Source organism: Blennius ocellaris (assembly GCF_963422515.1).
Source record: "Blennius ocellaris genome assembly, chromosome: 18".
NCBI classification, from domain to species: Eukaryota; Metazoa; Chordata; class Actinopteri; order Blenniiformes; family Blenniidae; genus Blennius; species Blennius ocellaris.
Genome location: NC_137667.1, coordinates 23,263,576 through 23,285,759, shown reverse-complemented (window position 1 = coordinate 23,285,759; position 22,184 = coordinate 23,263,576). Strand labels below are relative to the sequence as shown.

The window sequence follows — 22,184 nt, the reverse complement described above, 5'->3', positions numbered from 1 at the left end:
ACTGTGTGGCATGGCGGATGCACCGCCGCTGAGAGGAAGGCTCTGCAGAGGGTGGTAAAGGCCGCTCAGAGGACTCCCCACCACCTTGGACCTCTACACAGCACGATGCAGGGGGAGGGCTCTCCGCATCATGAAGGACTCCACCCACCCAGCACATGGACTGTTTCAGCCCCTCCCCTCAGGAAAGCGGCTGAGGAGCATTCGGAGCAAAACCACCAGGCTCAGGAACAGCTTCTTCCCCGAAGCTGTGAGACTAGTGAACTCGAGCCATGTTCCATAGACTCCCTCATCTTCCTGCACTACAAACACTTCACACTTACATTTCTGCTCTTGTATATTTGTATATTTTTTACACTCTATATATTTTATTACTATATATTTTATTACTGGCTCACCGGGACCTGAGTCCAAATTTCGTATCATTTCCTTGATATGACAATAAAGAATCCTTGAATCCTTGAATCCTTGAATAGAATACTAACAATAACGGGTGTTAGTTTAGTCAACAAAAACGAATCTTTGAACACTTAAGGTCATGTTACTTTAACACCACCTAGTGTGGACACACAGTCACTTCTGTGGTGTTAAAATGAACAACATGTGTGTTAAATTACTACAGGCACTTTTACCATGTATTTACCCGTTTGTCACAAAGAAACACTGCAATGTAACTTGAATGTTTAGAGCAATTTGGGATCAAACTTTTCCACAAAGGAATGATGATTACAGCAGAAAAAAAACTGGTGTCCGCAAGTATGCAAGTGTCGCACAGCAGGAGTTTTTCTTTCTAAATATGAATAATCCAACACAAGAGAGAAACCTTCAATTTGGGGGAAACGAGTGGCAACCATGAAGCACTGATCTCAGAGACAAACTGTGAAACAACAAAAACAGCAAGAAAACAGCGAGGGTCTGCAAGCGAACACTATATTCACGCAGCAGAGGCCTGGTATTGTTTGCTGCGGCTTTCCAAAACGCCTTGGAAGTGCTGAAGTCCTCCCTTCATTCTTTACTCCAAACATGAAGACGGATGGAAAGGTGGTTGACTAGAATATCAAAATGAAACTTTTGATGTTTGCTCTTCAGGTCACAGACGTTTGACGGACGATACAAGCTACAGCTCTCTAAGCTCTCTATAGGGGGAGAGTGAATTTAAAGACCTTCTCATAGGGGTCGGAGGTCCCACAACATTGTATTCAAAGCGTATTTCCCCAAATCTAGTGACAAGTCATTGTGGCATCAACACGTGTGGATTAATACATTTTTCATGAAACCTTAAACTTTTCTACACTGGCAGGTTTAGTTTGAACAAAACAAACGGATGAGGGTGACGGTCATGGGAATTTATTGAGTGAACTTCACTAATATAACACACATCCATCCATTCTAACAGACGCCAGTAGAGACAATAGAGATGCAAAGTGCTGCCTCAGCAGGTCAGTCTTCCAGTCGTGAGATTGGTTTAATGCCTTTATCTTACAGTTTATGTGAGTCCTTGGCCAAGATGCTGATCCTCAAAATAACGCTTGTGGAGATTGAGCATATTACACGACTGGAAACAGTTTAAGATCTCTGTCCATGGTGCTGAACAAGAGGAAACTGAAATTGAAGTCAGTTTCTTGGTCAGAAATATATCTTTTTAAGCTCCAGCTTATTCATTTATTTACAAAACGGGACAATTTACATCATTCAGTTTTTTTGATAATGAAGTCCGTTTTGTAAAAGGGGAATCCCCAGAAGCGCAATGCTTATGGACAGGGATCCACAGTTTAAATGCACATACGACCAAAATACAGAAACAACAAGAAGCAGAATCACAAAATGAAAACAGAAATTGCAAAAAATTCAATCTCATTCCAGATCTCCGGGCGTCTACAAGCTACACTAAAGCTGGCATACTTTAGATGACAATTTTTCCCTCGTAATAAAGGTTTCCTTCTCGTGTTATGTTTATGAGAAGGAAGGGTCACTGGATTGAGCTGGCAGAGTCTAGAATTCAATTTATGTCCCACGTTATTCATAATACGAGCATTGAGAAATGTGTCGCACTCAGTGAGCTTCAGAAGCTCGAACCTCTAAAATAAAGGATCTGAGGGAGCGATAAAGTTTGCGCGTGATATAACACGTACAACTTTCTTCTGAAGAATCGCCAGTTTTTTAAGATAACTAGGATACGTGTTACGCCATATGACATTGCAATAATTAATATGTGGTTCAAATAGAGCCCGATACAGAGTTTGGAGAGCTTCACGAGGAAGAAAATGCCTCAACTTGGAAAATAGACAGACACATTGAGATCATTTATTGGTTAGATATTCAAGATGTTTTTTAAAATCCATCTATGTATGCTCCGAGGAATTTAGTACTCTTGACTCTCTGAATGGCTACTTAACATCTGTCGTCAGAGCCTTCCCACATGGAAAGAACCTATATAAACATATATGTTTTAATATAGGTTTTGATATAGGTTTGGCATATATGTGACATATATAAAATTGGCCGTTTTCCTATATGTTATGTACATATATGTACATATATGTGTGCATACATGTGCGCATATATGAAGCATATACAAAAATATGTACCTAGCTGTCCATATAGGTCCATATATGTGCATAAAATATAGGAAAATGGCCAATTTTATATATGTCACATATATTCAAAACCTATATCAAAACCTCAATTAAAACATATATGTTTATATAGGTTCTGTCCATGTGGGACTTTCCATATATGCAGCATATATATTGTCATATATATTGTCATATATGTGCATATATGCAGCATATATGTGCATATATGTGCACATATGCAGCATATATGTGCATATATGCAGCATATATGTGCATATATGTGCATATATGCAGCATATATATGGTCATATATATGGTCATATATGTGCATATATGCAGCATATATGTGCATATATGTGCATATATGTGCACATATGCAGCATATATGTGCATATATGTGCACATATGCAGCATATATATGGTCATATATGTGCATATATGCAGCATATATGTGCATATATGCAGCATATATTGTCATATATGTGCATATATGCAGCCCATACATTGTCATATATGTGCATATATGCAGCATTTATGTGCATATATGCAGCATATATATGGTCATATATGTGCATGTATGCAGCATTTATGTGCATATATGCAGCATATATATTGTCATATATGTGCATATATACAGCATATATATTGTCATATATGTGCATATATGCTGCATATAGGTTTCATATATGTGCATATATCCTCATATAGGTTCTTTCCATGTGGGTTGACCCCCCCCCCCCAAAAGAGCCAAGAAGACACTAAAGTTGTTTATCTTCTATACCACCTTAAGTCACAAGGCGAGTAGTCTTAAGTTGTACTGTTTGGAATTACTATTGTAACAACAGATCATCAGTATATTAAAAGAGTCAGGGGTATTAAACATAAGGGCTGTGAACAAAACGGCTCCAATCCAGCCAAACCACCGAACACACTTCAAAAGACATTTCATAAGAGTAGCAAAACAACACACTACTGAGACCTGAGCTGAGGTGTCAGTGATGCTGCCATGAAAGCTAGCAAACTAGCATTAGCCTCAAAGTCAGGGGAAGTTTGTAAAAACACCCAGAATGCAACAGTGATAGGAGAATTCTTTTGGACATTTCACTGTATTTTGCACCTGAATATTTCAATCAAATCAGCATTACGGTGAGATTGCAGTAGTTTTCATCACATGTACTTTGCGCCACAACAAAGAAAAACTTTGAAGTTTAAATCTAAAGGTGAACGGCACTATTTGACCGGTCCGTCCCAGTCAAGATGAAATTAGACTGAATGTGGCCCCTGAACTAAAATGTGATACTCTGACCGAGAGGAAGTAATCAGACACAGTTTTTTTCTAGGAATCCACTTCTCTTTGATTATTGCTACATTTCATATCACACTTCATATAATCCATTGCCAAAAAAAGCCTGCTTTTTCTTCCACAAGTTTCAAGTGTTGACAGCAGGAATTATTCAGTTTCCTGATGTTTTGTCTATTTATCCATGCAGTTTTTCTTCCCATGTGTTGTATTTGTTTGCAAATATGTTATTTGCTTGATTTGCTTTTAGAAGCTATTGAGCTGTGGCAACTCCTGATCCCAACATTAAAATCTGCTTATTAATTCATTTTCTGTCCATATCTTTAGCCCAGTCAGTATAGCAAGGTGCTGGAGGTGAACAGACAATGGTGAACATGCTGAACAGGTCAACAAACAATGAGACAAACAACTACTCACATTCACAGTAACTCCTACAGTAAACCTTAAAGTCACCAACTGATCTCAAACATTTCCATTGTGGCAGAACACCTGATTATGCCGAGGTATGCACAGGGGAACATGCAGACGCCACACTGAACTAAATGATTATATATTCATACTAAACACAAGTTGTAATCAAAACATGCAAATGAAGGGACAAATGCTGCATCTATGAAAAACTGGTGAGCATGAAAGGTCCAACCTTTAAATATTATGTATATTACATCAAACGGACAGAAGTTTTAAAATATTTGTGGCGTAAACACAAACCTTTTCTGACATAAAATTGCAAAAATAATGCATTTTCACTTGAAATTTATTACATAAATGGGGCCTTTGTAACTCCATGAAGGGATAAAACATTGCTGGGTTTGATGTGTTTGTTTAAGCTAGATTTTTGATTAAAAAAAAAGAAACTCTTGACAACTGAGGCAGAAGCGATACAGCCGCACTCTACTATCATTAATGCCTGAATTTACATACACTTTGCTTTTCCTTGTGTTGCTGTTATTAATATATTCAAATAAACGTGGTATCTGCAGAGGTCTGCCGCTGCAATTTGCATGTATTAATGGCTTCCCTTCATGACTGGGATCAGCTAATTAGTATGTAGGCAAGCTGCAGTCTTGATCAGTGCACAATTCCTTCAGAGAGCAGATTAATTTCGCTTAATGACACTGTGTATTTTGCCCGGCTCTGAAAAGCCTGGCACTTAGAAAGTGATATGATAATGGAGAATGGATGGAAGAGGCCGGCCTGATTCACAGAGATGAAAGATTTCTCTGCAGCTAATTAGCTACTAATTATACTGGGGCACTTCAGTGACGATGGGCTGAGTAATGAAATACTACGAAAGATTAATTTTACCAACGTGCGTGTGTGTGCGTGCGTGCGCGTGCGTGTGCGTGTGTATGTGTGGGTGCGTTTTCACTTCACCCTCCAGCTCCACAAAGTTGGCAGACAGCCAGCGGCGAGCAGCCACGCAGTCGTGGAGGTCGTTCAGGGTGAAGAGGTTGGAGGGCACGGGCCCCGTGTCTCTGCGACGGGTCGACGGCGGGGGCAGCTGGCTGTTTGTGATTGGTTGGCTCAGATCCACACCAGTGGGACAAGGTGCCTACAGCAGACACACCACACACGTACAGAACAAGCATACATTTTAGTACACATTTCAAAAAGTAGCGAATAATTTAAGCCATGGTGCATTGTTAAAAAATAACATGTTGACTTTAATAAAAAAAAAAAAAAATGCAAACTCATTGCCTTACAAAAACAAATGAATGTTGACTTAAACTACCATAGACATGTGCGGACACGGTGTGGAATAAATGTAGATCTGCACATGTCTGAAAGAATGGGCAAAGGACAGTGGGAAAATTTATTATTTTTCCAAAGTTAATGGAACTGGGATACATTAAGTTAAAGGTGTACAGGAGGATGTTCTTTTTCCGGGTGGATCATCAAGACTATTAGTCCTCCCAACTGTCAATCATTCTGGTGATCTATTACGTAAGGCCGTCGTACGTGCTCGTCCCCGGGTAGCGTGGATCTATTAGTTTTCACTTTCTGCGCATGTGCACTTTCAGAGACATGAAAACATGTTTATTCACGATCCCTGATTACGCTTGGCTTTACACATATTCTTTTAAACATGTTTGCTTGTCGTAAATAGACTTTCACTTGCCGGTGGCAAGTCTGACATAGTGGAAAAAGTGCAAATCTTCTTGTAAAGTGAGCTTATGTGAGCGATGCCGACTTGTGACTTGTAAACAGAGCGTGCACGAGGAGAACTGGGCTCGTGCACGTCTCTCTACGCGTTTTAGTAGGCGTTCCATCTCGGGAGCAGGTAGAGTGTTGCACATGTGCATTTTTTCAAAAGGTGGAGAGGGCGGTTCTTTCCTAAAATTCGGGAAAATCCCCCTGTATACCTTTAAGCATGTTTTCCAACCCCAAATTACTACTTCATTATTTAAAAGTAGTGCTCTCCACAGGTTGGTAAAAAGTGAGTTTGGTTAAATGATCTTTGTATGTTAGCATTTACAGTGTGGGGAACTCATTTAAAAAGGTTTGCAATAATAATGAAGGCTGAGTCTTAAGTTGACTTGAGTTTTACTCAACAAGAAACATTAAACATTAAAACCAGGAGTACATGGACATTCATTTGGGCAGATTGTTATTACGGTGATTGTCAGCTATAAAACTACCAAGTCCCGGGAGGACATGACTGGGAGCCAGGACACTGAGATGCAAGCTGAGATATTGGCATGAAATAATATAGCTCCCTCCATGCTCAAAATGGGTGAGTTTGAAAAAATACTCATGATGCAACAGTTATAGGAGAAGTTTCTTGGATATTTCACTGTATTTCGTACCAGAAAGTTTTCTTAAAATTGACTTTATGTTGAGATTGTAGAAGTTTGTTGTTTTTTTGTTGTTCTTGTTGTTGTTTTTTATTTTTAACACATATACTTTGCACCACAACAAAGAAAAACTTTAAAGTTGAAGTTTTAATGTTATCCTGGCAGAATAGATCAATTGTAACTGTGTGTTGGACCAGACAGGGAGAATCTCAATGCGCCTCACCCTGTATTGAAGGCCTGTGCAGAGGATGAGATGGTCGTATGGCACCACCTCCCCGCCTGACACCAGGATGTACTTTGACTCTCTGCTGATGGCCTCAACCTTTCCAGTCAGCACACGGGCGTAATAACGGACAGGCATCAGCGCACAGGCTCTGCTGCTGTAGGCATGACTGTGACCAAGGAAGACATGGAAGTCAATGTGTACCGCTGCCTGGGTGAGTGTGAGAACCCTCAGGCAGGTAACAAAACATTTGTACAGAGAAACAATGAAAGAATCAAACAGTTTTTCACACTGAGGCTGTGGAAATAATCAAGTTACATTAGGAATAGTCGAATGATAGGACTTAAAGTTTATGACGAAGACCCAACAGACAGGTCATGAAGGAAAATCACTGGAATATAAAGTTTTTCATCATTAAAACTGTTGAAAATATCACCATCTACCGCATACCAAACAATTACCTTTAAATGGAAAACTGCTTCAGGGGCTGTAACAACCCATAACGAGATCCTTTTGACCATTCTGAATGTAATGAAGCCAATAATGTAATGAAATATTAAAAACTTTTTACAACCATCTACAACCTGCGGAGCCACATGGAGCGACATTTTGCTGATCTGTAGCAGCTCAATGGAGCTTTCAAAAAATTATCCTTGAATAAAGGCTTAACTAACATTTATTATATTTACACACCAGAGTAATTTACAAAAGGACACTTAACTCTTGGCTAAAAACGGCTTAAAAAGTAGTAAAAGTAAGTAAAATAGAGGAATAAAATGGCTAAAACCACAAGAACTTGTGGGGATAAATAAATAAAACAGCTTTAAAAGAAAACCTGAAATGACTAGGATTAAAAAAAAAAAAAAGACAAACAAAAGACAAAAAAAAACAAATTTCAAAACTGCTTAAGAAGCTCTGAAGTCACAAGTGGATCTTTGGCCCTCTTGGAGTGGCTCCCTGAGTCTTTCACTAAACTATACCTGGATCATATTTTGATCTTGTTTTTATTGTCAAAAGGTCTTTTAATTCTTGGCTGAATTTATTTATTTATTTTTAGAAAGGTATAACTAAATGGCTAAAAACCAAAGGAAATTGAAAAAAAAACCTTCTAAAACAAACCTTTACAAAAAAAACCAAATAATATAACTAGGATTACAAAAAAAACAACAACAGAAAAAACTTAATGAGAAAAAACACACAACTGCTTAGAAACGAGGAAAAACTGTCAAAACAGCTAAAATATTATAACATGAGATGCAATTTCTGTATGTGTGTCAAAACTATATATGAACCTTTAGATGCTGTTTTCACCTCATTTTAAAGGAGGAATATTCTCCAACTTTTCAACCATTTTCAATGGTCTGGTCGGTCCTGAAACCTCATATTCAAAATTTCCAGCTTCTCCTTGATTTTCCTCCATTTTAATATTGGATCATAGGAGCTGCATTCACAATCTGCTGTGTCTGTGTGAGCTGGACTGGCTCCGCCCACACACGCCCATCTATGGGAAGAGGAGGAAGTACTTCCTCTCGTGTTGCCATGTGCCAGAGCAGAGCTGCCTGATTGTGGGGGGAGTCAAAGGGGAGGAGCCTACCTTGATTGTGATTGGCTAAACCCCGGATGACACTATATAGGGTTTGATTTCTGATTGGCTGATTGGAGCAACACACTTTTTAAAACCTGGAACGAGCCAGGAGAGAGAGGACACACTTTCTTCACTTCTGGGGCGTCGTTCCAGGTGTGGAGACGATCAGTATTGTTTAGCTTTTCAACCTTTAGAAAGTCAATTTGCACACTATGACCACTTTAAAGGTTCAACGTGTTTAAAGGTTAAATGTGTTTTGGGTCTCCAGTTAAATTTGATTTGGTGGAAAATCACAAAAATGGTTCTTTTGGTCATAACGGTAGCAGACCCCTGGTTGATCTATCTACACCAGACCAGGTATGCATGTGGTTAAACACCCCCCCCCATCCAGAAAGATTTAAACTCAGATCATCAGGTCTGCCTGGCATCTTGAAACATCCCTACAATGCTGGGTCCATGTAAAATACCACAACATGATTTTTTCCATTCCCATGCCTAATAGGCTATTTCCATTATTCACCTTGTGGACAGAAAACCAACGTCCTCGTGGCTGCAGTCGCCGGGGAAACCGTGAGTTGAGATGAGGGTCAGGCTGTTGAACCTCAGGTGAGGGCTACGAGAGAACAAACAGCAGACAAAAAAAAAATAATAACATGAGTGGTTTTTCCTCATAATGCAGCCAACGTGTACAGTTCACAGTGTAGGAGGAATGTTTTCTGCAGGGAAGGACTTTAATTTCTGCAGCAAGCATTTTCTTTATCCACAGATGTGTAAAAGAATTTAGAAATGCAGAGCCAGTGTCAACCATGTGAGGATGAAAATAAAGAAGATACAACCTCCGCTGGATGTACCAGGAACGTCTGCACCACACACACACACACACACACACACGAAAATAATAGAAGCTCAGATAAGACATTCTGAGATACCGCGTAAGATCAAACTATAAACAAATTTCTGCATACTTGCAGGACAGGTTGATGTTTAAGGGGAGGAAAAAATAATGGAAAATGTTAAGTGTCAAAAAGACTCATAGAAAACAAGTAATGGTGTTCAGAGCCAGTGTCTAACATGACCCACGCCAATCAAGGTTCATAGATACCATGTAAAAACGGTCAAATAATGTGTTTGCATTTTCAACTGAAACGTTGTTGTCAAAGTCACTCCCTGTCTGTGTTGGGCAAGTTACTGTCAGTTTCTAATTTATTGGATCAGATATAGCTAATAAAAAGTGTGTTGATTTACTAGTTCTTTAAAAAGGAGTGACGTTATCACACGAGTTACAGTAAATCAAAAGCATCTCTTGCTTTTCCTTCTGTGGCCTTGCCTGCTTTGCTGAACTTTGCTTTTGGTTGTGATTTATAGCCAGGAGGCCACAAGGTCAGGGATTTAAGTGTTCACAGCTGGTCCACTGGAGCAGAAGAAGAGGCTTTTACCTGAGCCACTTGGTTTTCTTCTGCCACACAACTGTGTGTATAGTACGAGAGTATAAGCAATAGTGTCCAACGAATCTAAAACAATCCTAATATGGGCACATACAATAGATTTGCCAATAGTTTATTTGCTGGCCTGATTACTGCTCTGAAACTACATTTATTTCCAGATATGTATTTCTTTTCAGAGACCTTCTTGATAGAATATCATGTAAAGGCTTAACTGTGAAAAATACAGTTGCCCAAATGTCTTAAAGGGGACATATCGTGCAACATTCATTTTCTAATGGTTTTCCTACAGTAAGAATCGTCCCCATTCCTGGAAAGTCACTCCAGAAGTGAAGAAAGTCAGACTGTTTAATTGTTTCTAAAGTGTGTGCTCCAATGAGCGAATCGGAAAGCAAACCATTGGGACCGTCACCAAGGTTTTGAGAGGCATCGGGCTGCAGGACCTCCACTCTCAGGCTTCCTCCACTGTCAGACAGGAAATGACGACACATTTAACCTGAATGTGAAGGTGCAAGCTACATAGAGGAAAATTGCTACTTTGAAATTTCCAGAAAAAGTTATGAATGTATGTTTTGTTGCGCGTGTTCGTGTTGACATACTAAACTAACATTGATGAGTGTGTTACACTAGTGGCTTAGGTTAGGTGTCATTTTAAAGCTAAGTCATGCTAACGCTGGCTATCAATAAAGCACCCGAGGTTTACCTTTTTCAGTACATAACCTAAAGTAACTGTTCGTATATCCGATGGGTGAAACAGTTTGTAAAAAGTACAGTAAGCGGTAAACCCTCCATGCAGTAGCTAATGCATTGCAATGACGTAGAAAACACATTTTTCCTCAGCTTGTGAACGTTTTAGAGAAGCGAGGTTCTCACAGGATGGCCAAAGTATCATGTAATGTAAAGCAACATGATACATTACTGTAGTTTATATTAGCATCTAAAGTTGTTAAAAATAGCTCAACTTTAATCAGTTGTAGTAAAGAAATTAAGATATATCAAATGCAGGAGTAATATTAATCCAGTAGCGATTGATAAAAGTGGCTGCATTTAACTTTCTCTTATATTTTAATTTATATTTTATATGGGTATGTGTTTACATTTGCCATGTATTCCATTAGGGGGGAAGCATTTTTGTGGTTGATCTCTGTGACGTACCAACATGACGACAACCAACAGCCTGAACACTGAAAACTTTACCTGTAAGTACACCATGTCATACTGATTTTCAATAAAATTATAATTCTTAAGCATTTTCACTGTTTTCCTTCACAATATTCCTTTATATTAGAACAATGCTACAGTCAAAGATGCCATCGTGGTTCCTGTGTGGAAACCTGCTCACTCCCTGCTCTCTGTAAATAATGATGCTCACTGTGACACGTTTATAGGTTAACATCATCAAATGTTCATTAAAAATATTACTCTTATATAAGTTGTGTTGTCTTGTGTTGTTTTGTTTTGTTGTTCTTTCACACAATGTTGACTTCAAATGTCTGTAAGGTTTTGAAGCCAGCAATGAATCATTGTTGAAATGACTAATATAATATCAGTGTGGACTAATTAAAAACCCTAATAGTGTCTTGCTTGTGTTTGAATATTGAAATATGTATGTATGTATGTTTTAAGAATCTTTCAGACTGGACGTCCCTCCACCCGGTGGGAGACGACAGTGGAAGACGATTCTGGTTTCAAAGTCTCTGTCTGTCAAATACTTTTGATGCAGTGTAGGAAAGATCCCTGGACATGGAGGAGCAGGGTCTTCAGTACTGGACATGGAGGAACAGGGTCTTCAGTACTGGACATGGAGGAGCAGGACCTTCAGTACTGGACATGGAGGAACAGGACCTTCAGTACTGGACATGGAGGAACAGGGTCTTCAGTACTGGACATGGAGGAGCAGGACCTTCAGTACTGGACATGGAGGAACAGGGTCTTCAGTACTGGACATGGAGGAACAGGGTCTTCAGTACTGGACATGGAGGAGCAGGACCTTCAGTACTGGACATGGAGGAACAGGCCCTTCAGTACTGGACATGGAGGAACAGGGTCTTCAGTACTGGACATGGAGGAGCAGGACCTTCAGTACTGGACATGGAGGAACAGGCCCTTCAGTACTGGACATGGAGGAACAGGGTCTTCAGTACTGGACATGGAGGAGCAGGACCTTCAGTACTGGACATGGAGGAACAGGCCCTTCAGTACTGGACATGGAGGAACAGGACCTTCAGTACTGGACATGGAGGAACAGGCCCTTCAGTACTGGACATGGAGGAACAGGTCCTTCAGTACTGGACATGGAGGAACAGGCCCTTCAGTCCTGGACATGAAGGAACAGGCCCTTCAGTACTGGACATGAAGGAACAGGCCCTTCAGTACTGGACATGGAGGAACAGGCCCTTCAGTACTGGACATGGAGGAACAGGACCTTCAGTACTGGACATGGAGGAACAGGCCCTTCAGTATTGGACATGGAGGAACAGGCCCTTCAGTACTGGACATGGAGGAACAGGCCCTTCAGTACTGGACATGGAGGAACAGGCCCTTCAGTACTGGACATGGAGGAACAGGCCCTTCAGTACTGGACATGGAGGAGGAACAGGCCCTTCAGTACTGGACATGGAGGAACAGGCCCTTCAGTACTGGACATGGAGGAACAGGCCCTTCAGTACTGGACATGGAGGAACAGACCCTTCAGTACTGGACATGGAGGAACAGGCCCTTCAGTATTGGACATGGAGGAACAGGCCCTTCAGTACTGGACATGGAGGAACAGGCCCTTCAGTACTGGACATGGAGGAACAGGCCCTTCAGTACTGGACATGGAGGAACAGGCCCTTCAGTACTGGACATGGAGGAGGAACAGGCCCTTCAGTACTGGACATGGAGGAACAGGCCCTTCAGTCCTGGACATGGAGGAGGAACAGGCCCTTCAGTACTGGACATGGAGGAACAGGCCCTTCAGTCCTGGACATGGAGGAACAGGCCCTTCAGTACTGGACATGGAGGAACAGGTCCTTCAGTACTGGACATGGAGGAACAGGCCCTTCAGTCCTGGACATGAAGGAACAGGCCCTTCAGTACTGGACATGAAGGAACAGGCCCTTCAGTACTGGACATGGAGGAACAGGCCCTTCAGTACTGGACATGGAGGAACAGGCCCTTCAGTATTGGACATGGAGGAACAGGCCCTTCAGTACTGGACATGGAGGAACAGGCCCTTCAGTACTGGACATGGAGGAACAGGCCCTTCAGTACTGGACATGGAGGAACAGGCCCTTCAGCACTGGACATGGAGGAACAGGCCCTTCAGCACTGGACATGGAGGAACAGGCCCTTCAGTACTGGACATGGAGGAACAGGCCCTTCAGTACTGGACATGGAGGAACAGGCCCTTCAGTACTGGACATGGAGGAACAGGCCCTTCAGTACTGGACATGGAGGAACAGGTCCTTCAGTACTGGACATGGAGGAACAGGCCCTTCAGTACTGGACATGGAGGAACAGACCCTTCAGTACTGGACATGGAGGAGGAACAGGCCCTTCAGTACTGGACATGGAGGAACAGGCCCTTCAGTCCTGGACATGGAGGAACAGGCCCTTCAGTACTGGACATGGAGGAACAGGTCCTTCAGTACTGGACATGGAGGAACAGGCCCTTCAGTCCTGGACATGAAGGAACAGGCCCTTCAGTACTGGACATGAAGGAACAGGCCCTTCAGTACTGGACATGGAGGAACAGGCCCTTCAGTACTGGACATGGAGGAACAGGCCCTTCAGTATTGGACATGGAGGAACAGGCCCTTCAGTACTGGACATGGAGGAACAGGCCCTTCAGTACTGGACATGGAGGAACAGGCCCTTCAGTATTGGACATGGAGGAACAGGCCCTTCAGCACTGGACATGGAGGAACAGGCCCTTCAGTATTGGACATGGAGGAGGAACAGGCCCTTCAGTACTGGACATGGAGGAACAGGCCCTTCAGTACTGGACATGGAGGAACAGGCCCTTCAGTACTGGACATGGAGGAACAGGCCCTTCAGTACTGGACATGGAGGAACAGGTCCTTCAGTACTGGACATGGAGGAACAGGCCCTTCAGTACTGGACATGGAGGAACAGACCCTTCAGTACTGGACATGGAGGAGGAACAGGCCCTTCAGTACTGGACATGGAGGAGGAACAGGCCCTTCAGTACTGGACATGGAGAAACAGGCCCTTCAGTACTGGACATGGAGGAACAGGCCCTTCAGTACTGGACATGGAGGAACAGGCCCTTCAGTACTGGACATGGAGGAGGAACAGGCCCTTCAGTACTGGACATGGAGAAACAGGCCCTTCAGTACTGGACATGGAGGAACAGGCCCTTCAGTACTGGACATGGAGGAACAGGTCCTTCAGTACTGGACATGGAGGAACAGACCCTTCAGTATTGGACATGGAGGAACAGGCTCTTCAGTCCTGGACATGGAGGAACAGGCTCTTCAGTACTGGACATGGAGGAACAGGCCCTTCAGTACTGGACATGGAGGAACAGGCCCTTCAGAATACTTTACAACAATAGCTATGACATCTTGGCTTATAAAATAAGTCATTTTAAGAAAAAGAGCATTTTAAACTGACTGGCCTCAAGCTGATTTTTAATATAAACATACTTTCGCTGTATATATCATAAAGTACCTCTCATATTTCTGTGAACATTTATATCTTTCGATGGGACACTGAAGAAATGTGTCGTCTCTTCAGGGCCCCATCAAAAGATTAATTATATATTTACAGAAGTGTGGGGGGTGTACTCACTTTTGTGAGATAGTGTACATATCACCCACCTTTATACAATAAACTCAACTCAACTTTATTTATAAAGTGCTTTAAGCAGCCGTAGCTGAGACAAAGTGCTGTACATTGAAAATAAAAATATAAGAGGCAAAATAAAAACATTAAAACAATAAAAACAAAAAAAACAAAAAGTTGAAACAATAAAAAAAAATAAATAAAAACAAACATTCTAGTGTTTATGGAGAGGGCGTGGGATTTGATAAGTTATACTTCTTTCTCTGTTTGGTGAGATATCGTTTGATTATTATGAACTGTTTATTTGATTTTGTGCAAGTTTGAAATAAACAATGCAATGTATAAAAGATTAAACTCTAAAATGCCGGAGTATAGACCTGTGATTTTTCCCATTGTAATCATAAACTGTTCAAGTCATGAGCTCTACTGCATTTTTCTCATATCAATAATACTGCATGGAAGATATTATTACTGATTGTTGTTAAGCCCCAGCCTAGGAGCTACTGGAGCGTCTCACAAACACAAATATATGACAACCTACGTATGATCATTTGTGGCCATAAAGATCCTATATAAAACTTTCATAAATAGTATGACATAGTGTAGCGCCACTGTGTGCACACCAACACCAGGAGCCTCAGGAATGACTTTATCTGAACCACCCAGACATGTGCTGCTCGGAGGTGTGCTCAGTCGCAGCCTCCCCGTGACTCAGGGTGTCAAATAAAATGCACATAATTCACATGTGAGACAAAGACACATGGACACACAAACTGTAACTGTAAGAACTGACACACGAATACACAACCGATAACCAACTGAGACAGTCAAATTAAAACACGGAACTGAAACTCGTAACTAAGGCAACACATAGACACAGTTACAAGAGGCACTTCCCATGGTCCTTTGCACCCCTTCACTCCACAGCGGTTGGCATAAATACTCAGGCTACACGGGCTATATAGATAAAAAAAAAAAAAAACGGTATATACTGTGCTACATTCAAGAAAGTAGCTTTAATGTTGCGTTGTTCACTAATAAATGCATTCTGAATTTTCCACGGGCATTTCGGCATTTCATTCTGTCCCATTTAATTTGAATTGTCGCATTTTCTTTTGAATGAGCACTTCCTGTCTGAACGTGGAAGGAGCCTGAGACTGGAGGTTCTGCAGCCAGACGCTCTTGAAAGTTTTCAGCCGACCCCAATCCAGGTCGCCCCTCCCTGACCCGCCCACAAGCAGCTGCGCCGTGTGCACTCCGTTTTATTCAGCTCTCCCACTGCAGGTAAACAAACACAGCAAAGATAAGAGCGAAACTCTGGTGACATTGGTGAAAAAAATATTATTGCTTAATAACGCGTGGCCACGCGTTATTAAGCAATAATATTTTTTTCACCAATGTCACCAGAGGGGCTCCGTACAAAACGCTCCAGATGCTCCATTATTAATTGTATCAAGGCCCAGAGGAGTGGATTTAAATATATTTTTGATCTGGAGTATTTTTCAGTCTTTCTTATAACCACCATGGTCCACACAGACCACATCGATCCTTTGGATTCCGATTCTTTTGCAACGAGTTCTCACAAGACTTCTTTTCCACGTCCAGTCTCAAGATGAACACTGGCTTTGCAGATGGGTGTTTTTACGGCAGTGTTTTTAAAAAAGCCACATGGTGATTTCACAAAAGACAAAAACAGGAAGTCGATGTCTCGCCGTATCCACAGACCCTCAGAACCTGAATCCATGTTGCAAACAGCGTCAGGTGGAAGTTCTCCAGCCCGTTAATTCATCTGGGCTTCATGAGCATGAAAAATCCTCAGCAGCCCTCCTACCTACTCCTGCCAATATGAGCCATCCCTTGTGATGCAAATGACCTCCTTTGTTGTGGCCTACAGGACATTACACGGCTGATAACGGCAGCCCTCGGCTCCTACGCTCGCTGAATAGCGGTGCGTGTACCTCGCAGCATCCGGCGTTATCGCAGCGACACTCTGATCACCTCCTGCTCTCTTCTTATCTCGGCTTCCTGCTAAATTAACGCCCAGCGGCACACATTCGCAGCACCAGACACCAAAATGTTGGTAAACTGATTATAGCAGGACTGCTGTGTATCAGTGACTGTTTGCACCCCTGGAAAATACAGGGAGGAGATATTCTGTACGCGAACCAACAGTAAAATCTGCTTGTATTGCAAGAGCTTATGAGATTGGTGGTGATACATCATTCACATTTCTAGATTATCTGATGGATTCCAATAAGGTACAGGTTGCAACTAAAGTCTGAGTTAAAAACATTTCCAGTTTGGTTTTGTTAAAAACAACCGGAGTCTGGGTTAGTTAATATGAGTGTCCGTGTACACCCAGTGTTATTGTTTGGATCATATTGTTCTCCGCACACACGTGTGTGTGTGGTTTCAGCACAGAAACAAACAACTAGTGGCCCAACATGCTAACTACATTGTTTTCAGTGTTTCTACTGTTTTCCACGTAAACATACATCGTTCTAAAAAACATCACCACGTAAACGCAAAACTTAAATAAGAAAAGTGTTTTCAGTTGAGACATTGTGTAAACGTGGCCTTACTTGATATATAGCTACTGGACTACATGTGTGGCAAGTAGTGTTACAAGGGATTTGTCACTGCATCACTCAGTTTCAACTTTCCCATGAACATTTCAGGCCAAATGTCATTTTCTCTCTATTAAAGGAAAATTACATATTCCCCACCCCCTGTAAGATTGTGATCTGATAAAAAATGTATAGATTTCTAGATTAAACTGTTGAAACTGGGGCTAATAAAACATTGTTACTTAAAATATCTTTGCTTTGTGTCATCACTGGTTTGATCTCTCATTATTTTGACATCAACATGGAACGATAATCACAACAACAACAACCAAACAATGGCCACAGTCAAACTTTCCTGGTAATCTGTGCCAGTTGATGGATTAATGTCGCAGCACAGAAGCGTTAAGGCCCATTATTGGTGTCTGGATTTGCTCTGTTATCAGCCGGTGACAGACGGCCGTGGTGACCCTGCAGCCTGACCGCGGTGAGCAGAGGGCCGAGCCTCCGCAGAGCTCTTTATCTGTATGACCCTCTCCCCGCTCGGCAAATGGGGCTGGAGGGGGTGGAGGTTGTGGTGGTGCTGCTGGGCTGGATTCAGTGAGCACAAGGAAATCAGTGTTGGGGTGGATGGGCGAGAGGGAGGGGTGGACATTTGGGCAGGGCTGATAAGCGGGGCCCCAGCAGGCCAGAACTGACCCATCTTTCACCCTGTGAATGCACGGCTGCCTCACCATTAGTTCAGCGGACACTAACTGCCTCATTAGTCAACTCATTAGTGACAGCAAACACAGATCGCTGCTGCAGATCCCTGACAGGGGAAATCGTGGAGTGGCTAATTAAAGGGGGCCAGAGCGCTGGCCCTGCTGCATGCCAGGCCTCAGACAGCTGCGTGCGCCGCCATCATGCCAGCCTCGCCAGCTCCGTCCGATCTCTCACTCTCGCAAAATAACAACCCTGGTTGCCTGGCAGCTATCACCCAGGTCTGATTCAGCACCCCACGCGTCTTATTATTGGCAGGAGCGGTTAATCTCACAAAGGCGAGAACGGAGGCGAACACATGGGTTGTCCGCCCTGGAGTCAAGTGACATTTCCAGAGGCTGGATTCCTGGAGTAAAGCACGATAAAGAGACGGGGAGGAGATTGGAAAACACAAACAAACACAAACAAAAACACAAACATTTTATGTTTTCACATGAAAAAAAACTGTTTTCACAAACAACAAAAGTGAGAAAAATATCATTATAGTAATGCTACTGCTATAGCATTGCAGGTACTTAAATGTGTCACAAATAACAAAGTGGTATGGGTGTACTGTGGGTTTATGGGATTTGTTGAGAAAGCATCCGCCGACTGATGCTTCTACACAAACTCAATGATGCACAGAAAATGTGAACCAAATGTTGAATTGATCCGACTTTCTGTGCAGATAATGAAGCTGCCCTGAGGCGAGTGCTGTGTGTTCTTGATGGGAGGTGGGAGATGATAAGGTACATACACAATGCACAGATGGTTTGGGGTCTGTGTGAGGGGCTTAATAGGAGCCTGAGCAATTTTTTTTTTTTGCTCCAAGGCCTCACAGATAATCCTGATGAGGTGCTGCACATTCATACAAATGACGCAGTGTATACACACCATACTGTACATCCAGGATGGGGGATTACACACGAGTTTGACTCACCAGAAACAAAGCGCCTCGAGGAAGGATAAACCTGTATCTGAAGCTCCCACCACCACAATACTGGCATTGATGGCAACCTTTGGCTCCAAAGTTAACTTTCTGCTGATGAGGCTGAGAGCAAACGGTGCCTGAGAAAAACACAGAGCGAGACAACAGTCAGTCACAGTCACTGGTTTTACGGCGATACCCAAGACAAATCATCTGATGCCATTTTCTGCAAATTAAATAATCCTGCAAATGCATGTACCATTAATTACACACCCCACTAAAAGCATGGTAATTCCTGCCTTTTGATAGTCACAGCATGAGGCAGGAGCCACATTTCATCAAAGACACTTTATCTGCCTGCCGAAGAGACGGCGCAAGCTTTCAGCCAAGATCCTTTATCATCTGTAACTTTCCAGGGAGGCTGTAAAGCATCTAGAACCATTTTTTGCCGAGTTACACCTAATGAATACCATCAGCCATTTTATACAGGGTTTTCAGGAAATTAGGGTATTAAAAAAAAAAAAAAAAACATCTTAAAGAGTGGATTCAGATCACGGATGAGGGCATCTGAAAGCAAGGCTTTGAAAAAGTATCCCCATCCATCCATCTATCCATCCATCCATCCATCCATCCATCCATCCATCCATCCATCCATCCATCCATCCATCCATCCATCCATCATTATTATTATTATTATTATTATTATTATTATTATTATTATTATTATTATTATTGTTATTATTATACTGTACACAATGGAAATACTGCTTGTGGTCATGTGTCCCAAGGCTGCAGTAAACAGTTCTCCTGCACATGCTCAGTAGCTGGACAATCAGAACAATATTTCCTCCCGTGTCATGATGAGTCCCAGTCCATATTCTCCTGGGACTTGGTAGTTATATTTTGACAGTCACCGTAATAACAATCCAACGTTGTTGTCTGTCCATACCAATGTCTATGTACCTGCCAGGGTTACGGTTTTATACGGTAACCACACGTCTGTGGCTTCATTATAAAAACAAACAAACAGCACCCACAAGTGGCCTGGCAATTCTGCATTTTCAAATTATTGCCATGCAAACACAACACTTCTGATGAATTAATTTGTTTATGTGATGACAGTGTTCTAATCGTCATTTTGTGTTTTCTCCCTGTGTAAGCAATGTTTTTCCTAGTACACTGGCTAAAAGTTCAACAACTTGCATGTGAATGTGTGTGAGTGTGTGCTTACATTGAATATTTGTGTAATATGTCATCCCTTTGAAACAAAACAACATAAATAGGCATGATTGGAGAAATATGGCAAAATCAGCAGCTTCAAACTGAGGCGAGACGTGAAGAATCAAATATGTGAACTGACAGTTGAGGAACACTTTCCTCAACTGTCAGGTTTAGGTTTTAATTATAAAAGCATCCCAGAGGAATTAGTAGCTCTAATTTCCCCCAATTCCTGCAATGCCAAGTGTCCGTGGCCCGCTCCCTGTGATCTGAGGCGGTTAATGTCTCCTTAATTTTCTATAATTAGGCAGATTGGCCCCACAATGCACCTTGTTGGATGAAAACAGCACTGAGAAAAAATAAGGGGGAACCCAAGGGTGGAATTAACCTTTGTGTGATATTCAAATAATTTCCATGAGTGCCTAACATCTGTCACATGCACTGAGAGGCTCTGGTGCCGGGTTTAACTATATGGATATTAAATAAAGGAGCTTTTAGCGACTTTACTAAGTGTACACACAGTCTATAGTAATGATTAAGTACCCAATTACACTTTGATCATTGAATATACAATAAATGGTATTTTTTAATACTCTTAAAACAATGTTTCAAGCCATTTTCTCAATATAAATGAAAATCGAGCACCTTATTGAAGATTAGATTGCTTTTCATGAGCAGGTTAATGATTTAAAGCATTCAAAACAAAGTAGAATATTATCTCTTTTGGGGGGGAAAGCAGGAAAATATTCAAATTATTGAGTATAAAATGAGCTGAACCTACAGATTATACACTTTGAAACATTCAGCCGTTCATTTTAAGATTTCAGGTCATTCAGTAAGGATTCAGACAAATATTTCCAAATGATACCTACACTTTTATTTTTTGTTGATTTTCTTATGAAACCTAAACGTACTAAAAGGTATTTAAATCTATGGTTTTAAGCTGTCATGTGGTTGTAATGAAACCACACACACATGCGTATTGAGAACAATAGGCTCTAAATATAAGTAAGTACGCAGACATTCTACTGGACAGACGACCAAGTTGGATTGTTTTACAGCAGTGGGCAGTGTGCTTCTCAGACCCAGCTGGACCTTCACTAGTGCTGGTCGGAGTCAATCTACTCCTCATTCACTTCTCTATGGCTACAAAAACCATGTTACTGCACAAATGCAGATTAAAAAGCCTTTGCTTTTTATAGATACTTGTTATGATACTTTTTATGGACACTTGAGATAGATGCTTGTGTGGCCACATGGTTGGGTTGTAACGGATTACATGTAACGGCGTTACGTAATCGGGATACAAAAAAATGTAACTGTAATCCATTACAATACATAAAAAATGTGTAATCTCATTACAGGTACAGTATATTTGATCAAAACTGGGATTACTGAGCAGGATTACAATAGAAAATCAGATGGAATAAACTAGAACACATGCCTCGTCCACTGGCATTGCGACACTTCCTGATGCTTTCTGGCTGGCCGGCACTGACGCGTTGCCATGGATACTGCAGCCAGTTGCTCTCGCCACTATGTCTTAAAGTGGGAGGAGTCTCTTAACCTCTCTGTACAATGCTAATGACGCCTCCCAGCAGTGAAAGTGATGTGAACGTCCAGGAAGTCGACGTCTCACCTGAAGAAACATCTGGTAGGATAAAACCTGCTCACTTTACAGAAGCACTATACACTATCATCACGCCAGGCCTTCTAGAAGGCTCTGAGTCACTAATATCAAAATCTGATTAGTTGAAGCAGCAGCGTGACCGACACTAGTTTTACACTGCAGACACCTGCAGAACTGAACGTGAAGGCCTCAGGCAGATTTCTTTACCTGGCAACAGGTGATGCTAAACTTTGATTGGTTAAAAGCTTTCATATGGCAGTAGGTGTCAGGAAGCAGCGCAGCCAGGAATAAGGGATGGGAAGAAGCGGACAGACCATTTGGAATTATTTAATAAGTATTCATGGACAAAATAGAATCAACATCAGTCTGTGATTCAGATCTTTTTCTTAGG

The 22,184-nt window shown here is 41.8% G+C and overlaps 1 protein-coding gene across 1 annotated transcript in view; it reads right to left on the bottom strand.

Annotated features, from left to right (window-relative positions):
* The window catches only part of cfap61 (cilia and flagella associated protein 61), a gene marked incomplete at both ends in the record, with an annotated part of 59,333 nt that overhangs the window by 13,263 nt on the left and 23,886 nt on the right, over nt 1-22,184 (bottom strand). Inside the window, 4 exons of the mRNA XM_080514454.1 lie at nt 5,251-5,428; nt 6,895-7,063; nt 9,000-9,092; nt 18,958-19,085. Coding sequence (XP_080370580.1) covers nt 5,251-5,428; nt 6,895-7,063; nt 9,000-9,092; nt 18,958-19,085 — 568 coding nt within the window. The remainder of the gene's footprint in view (nt 1-5,250; nt 5,429-6,894; nt 7,064-8,999; nt 9,093-18,957; nt 19,086-22,184) is intronic.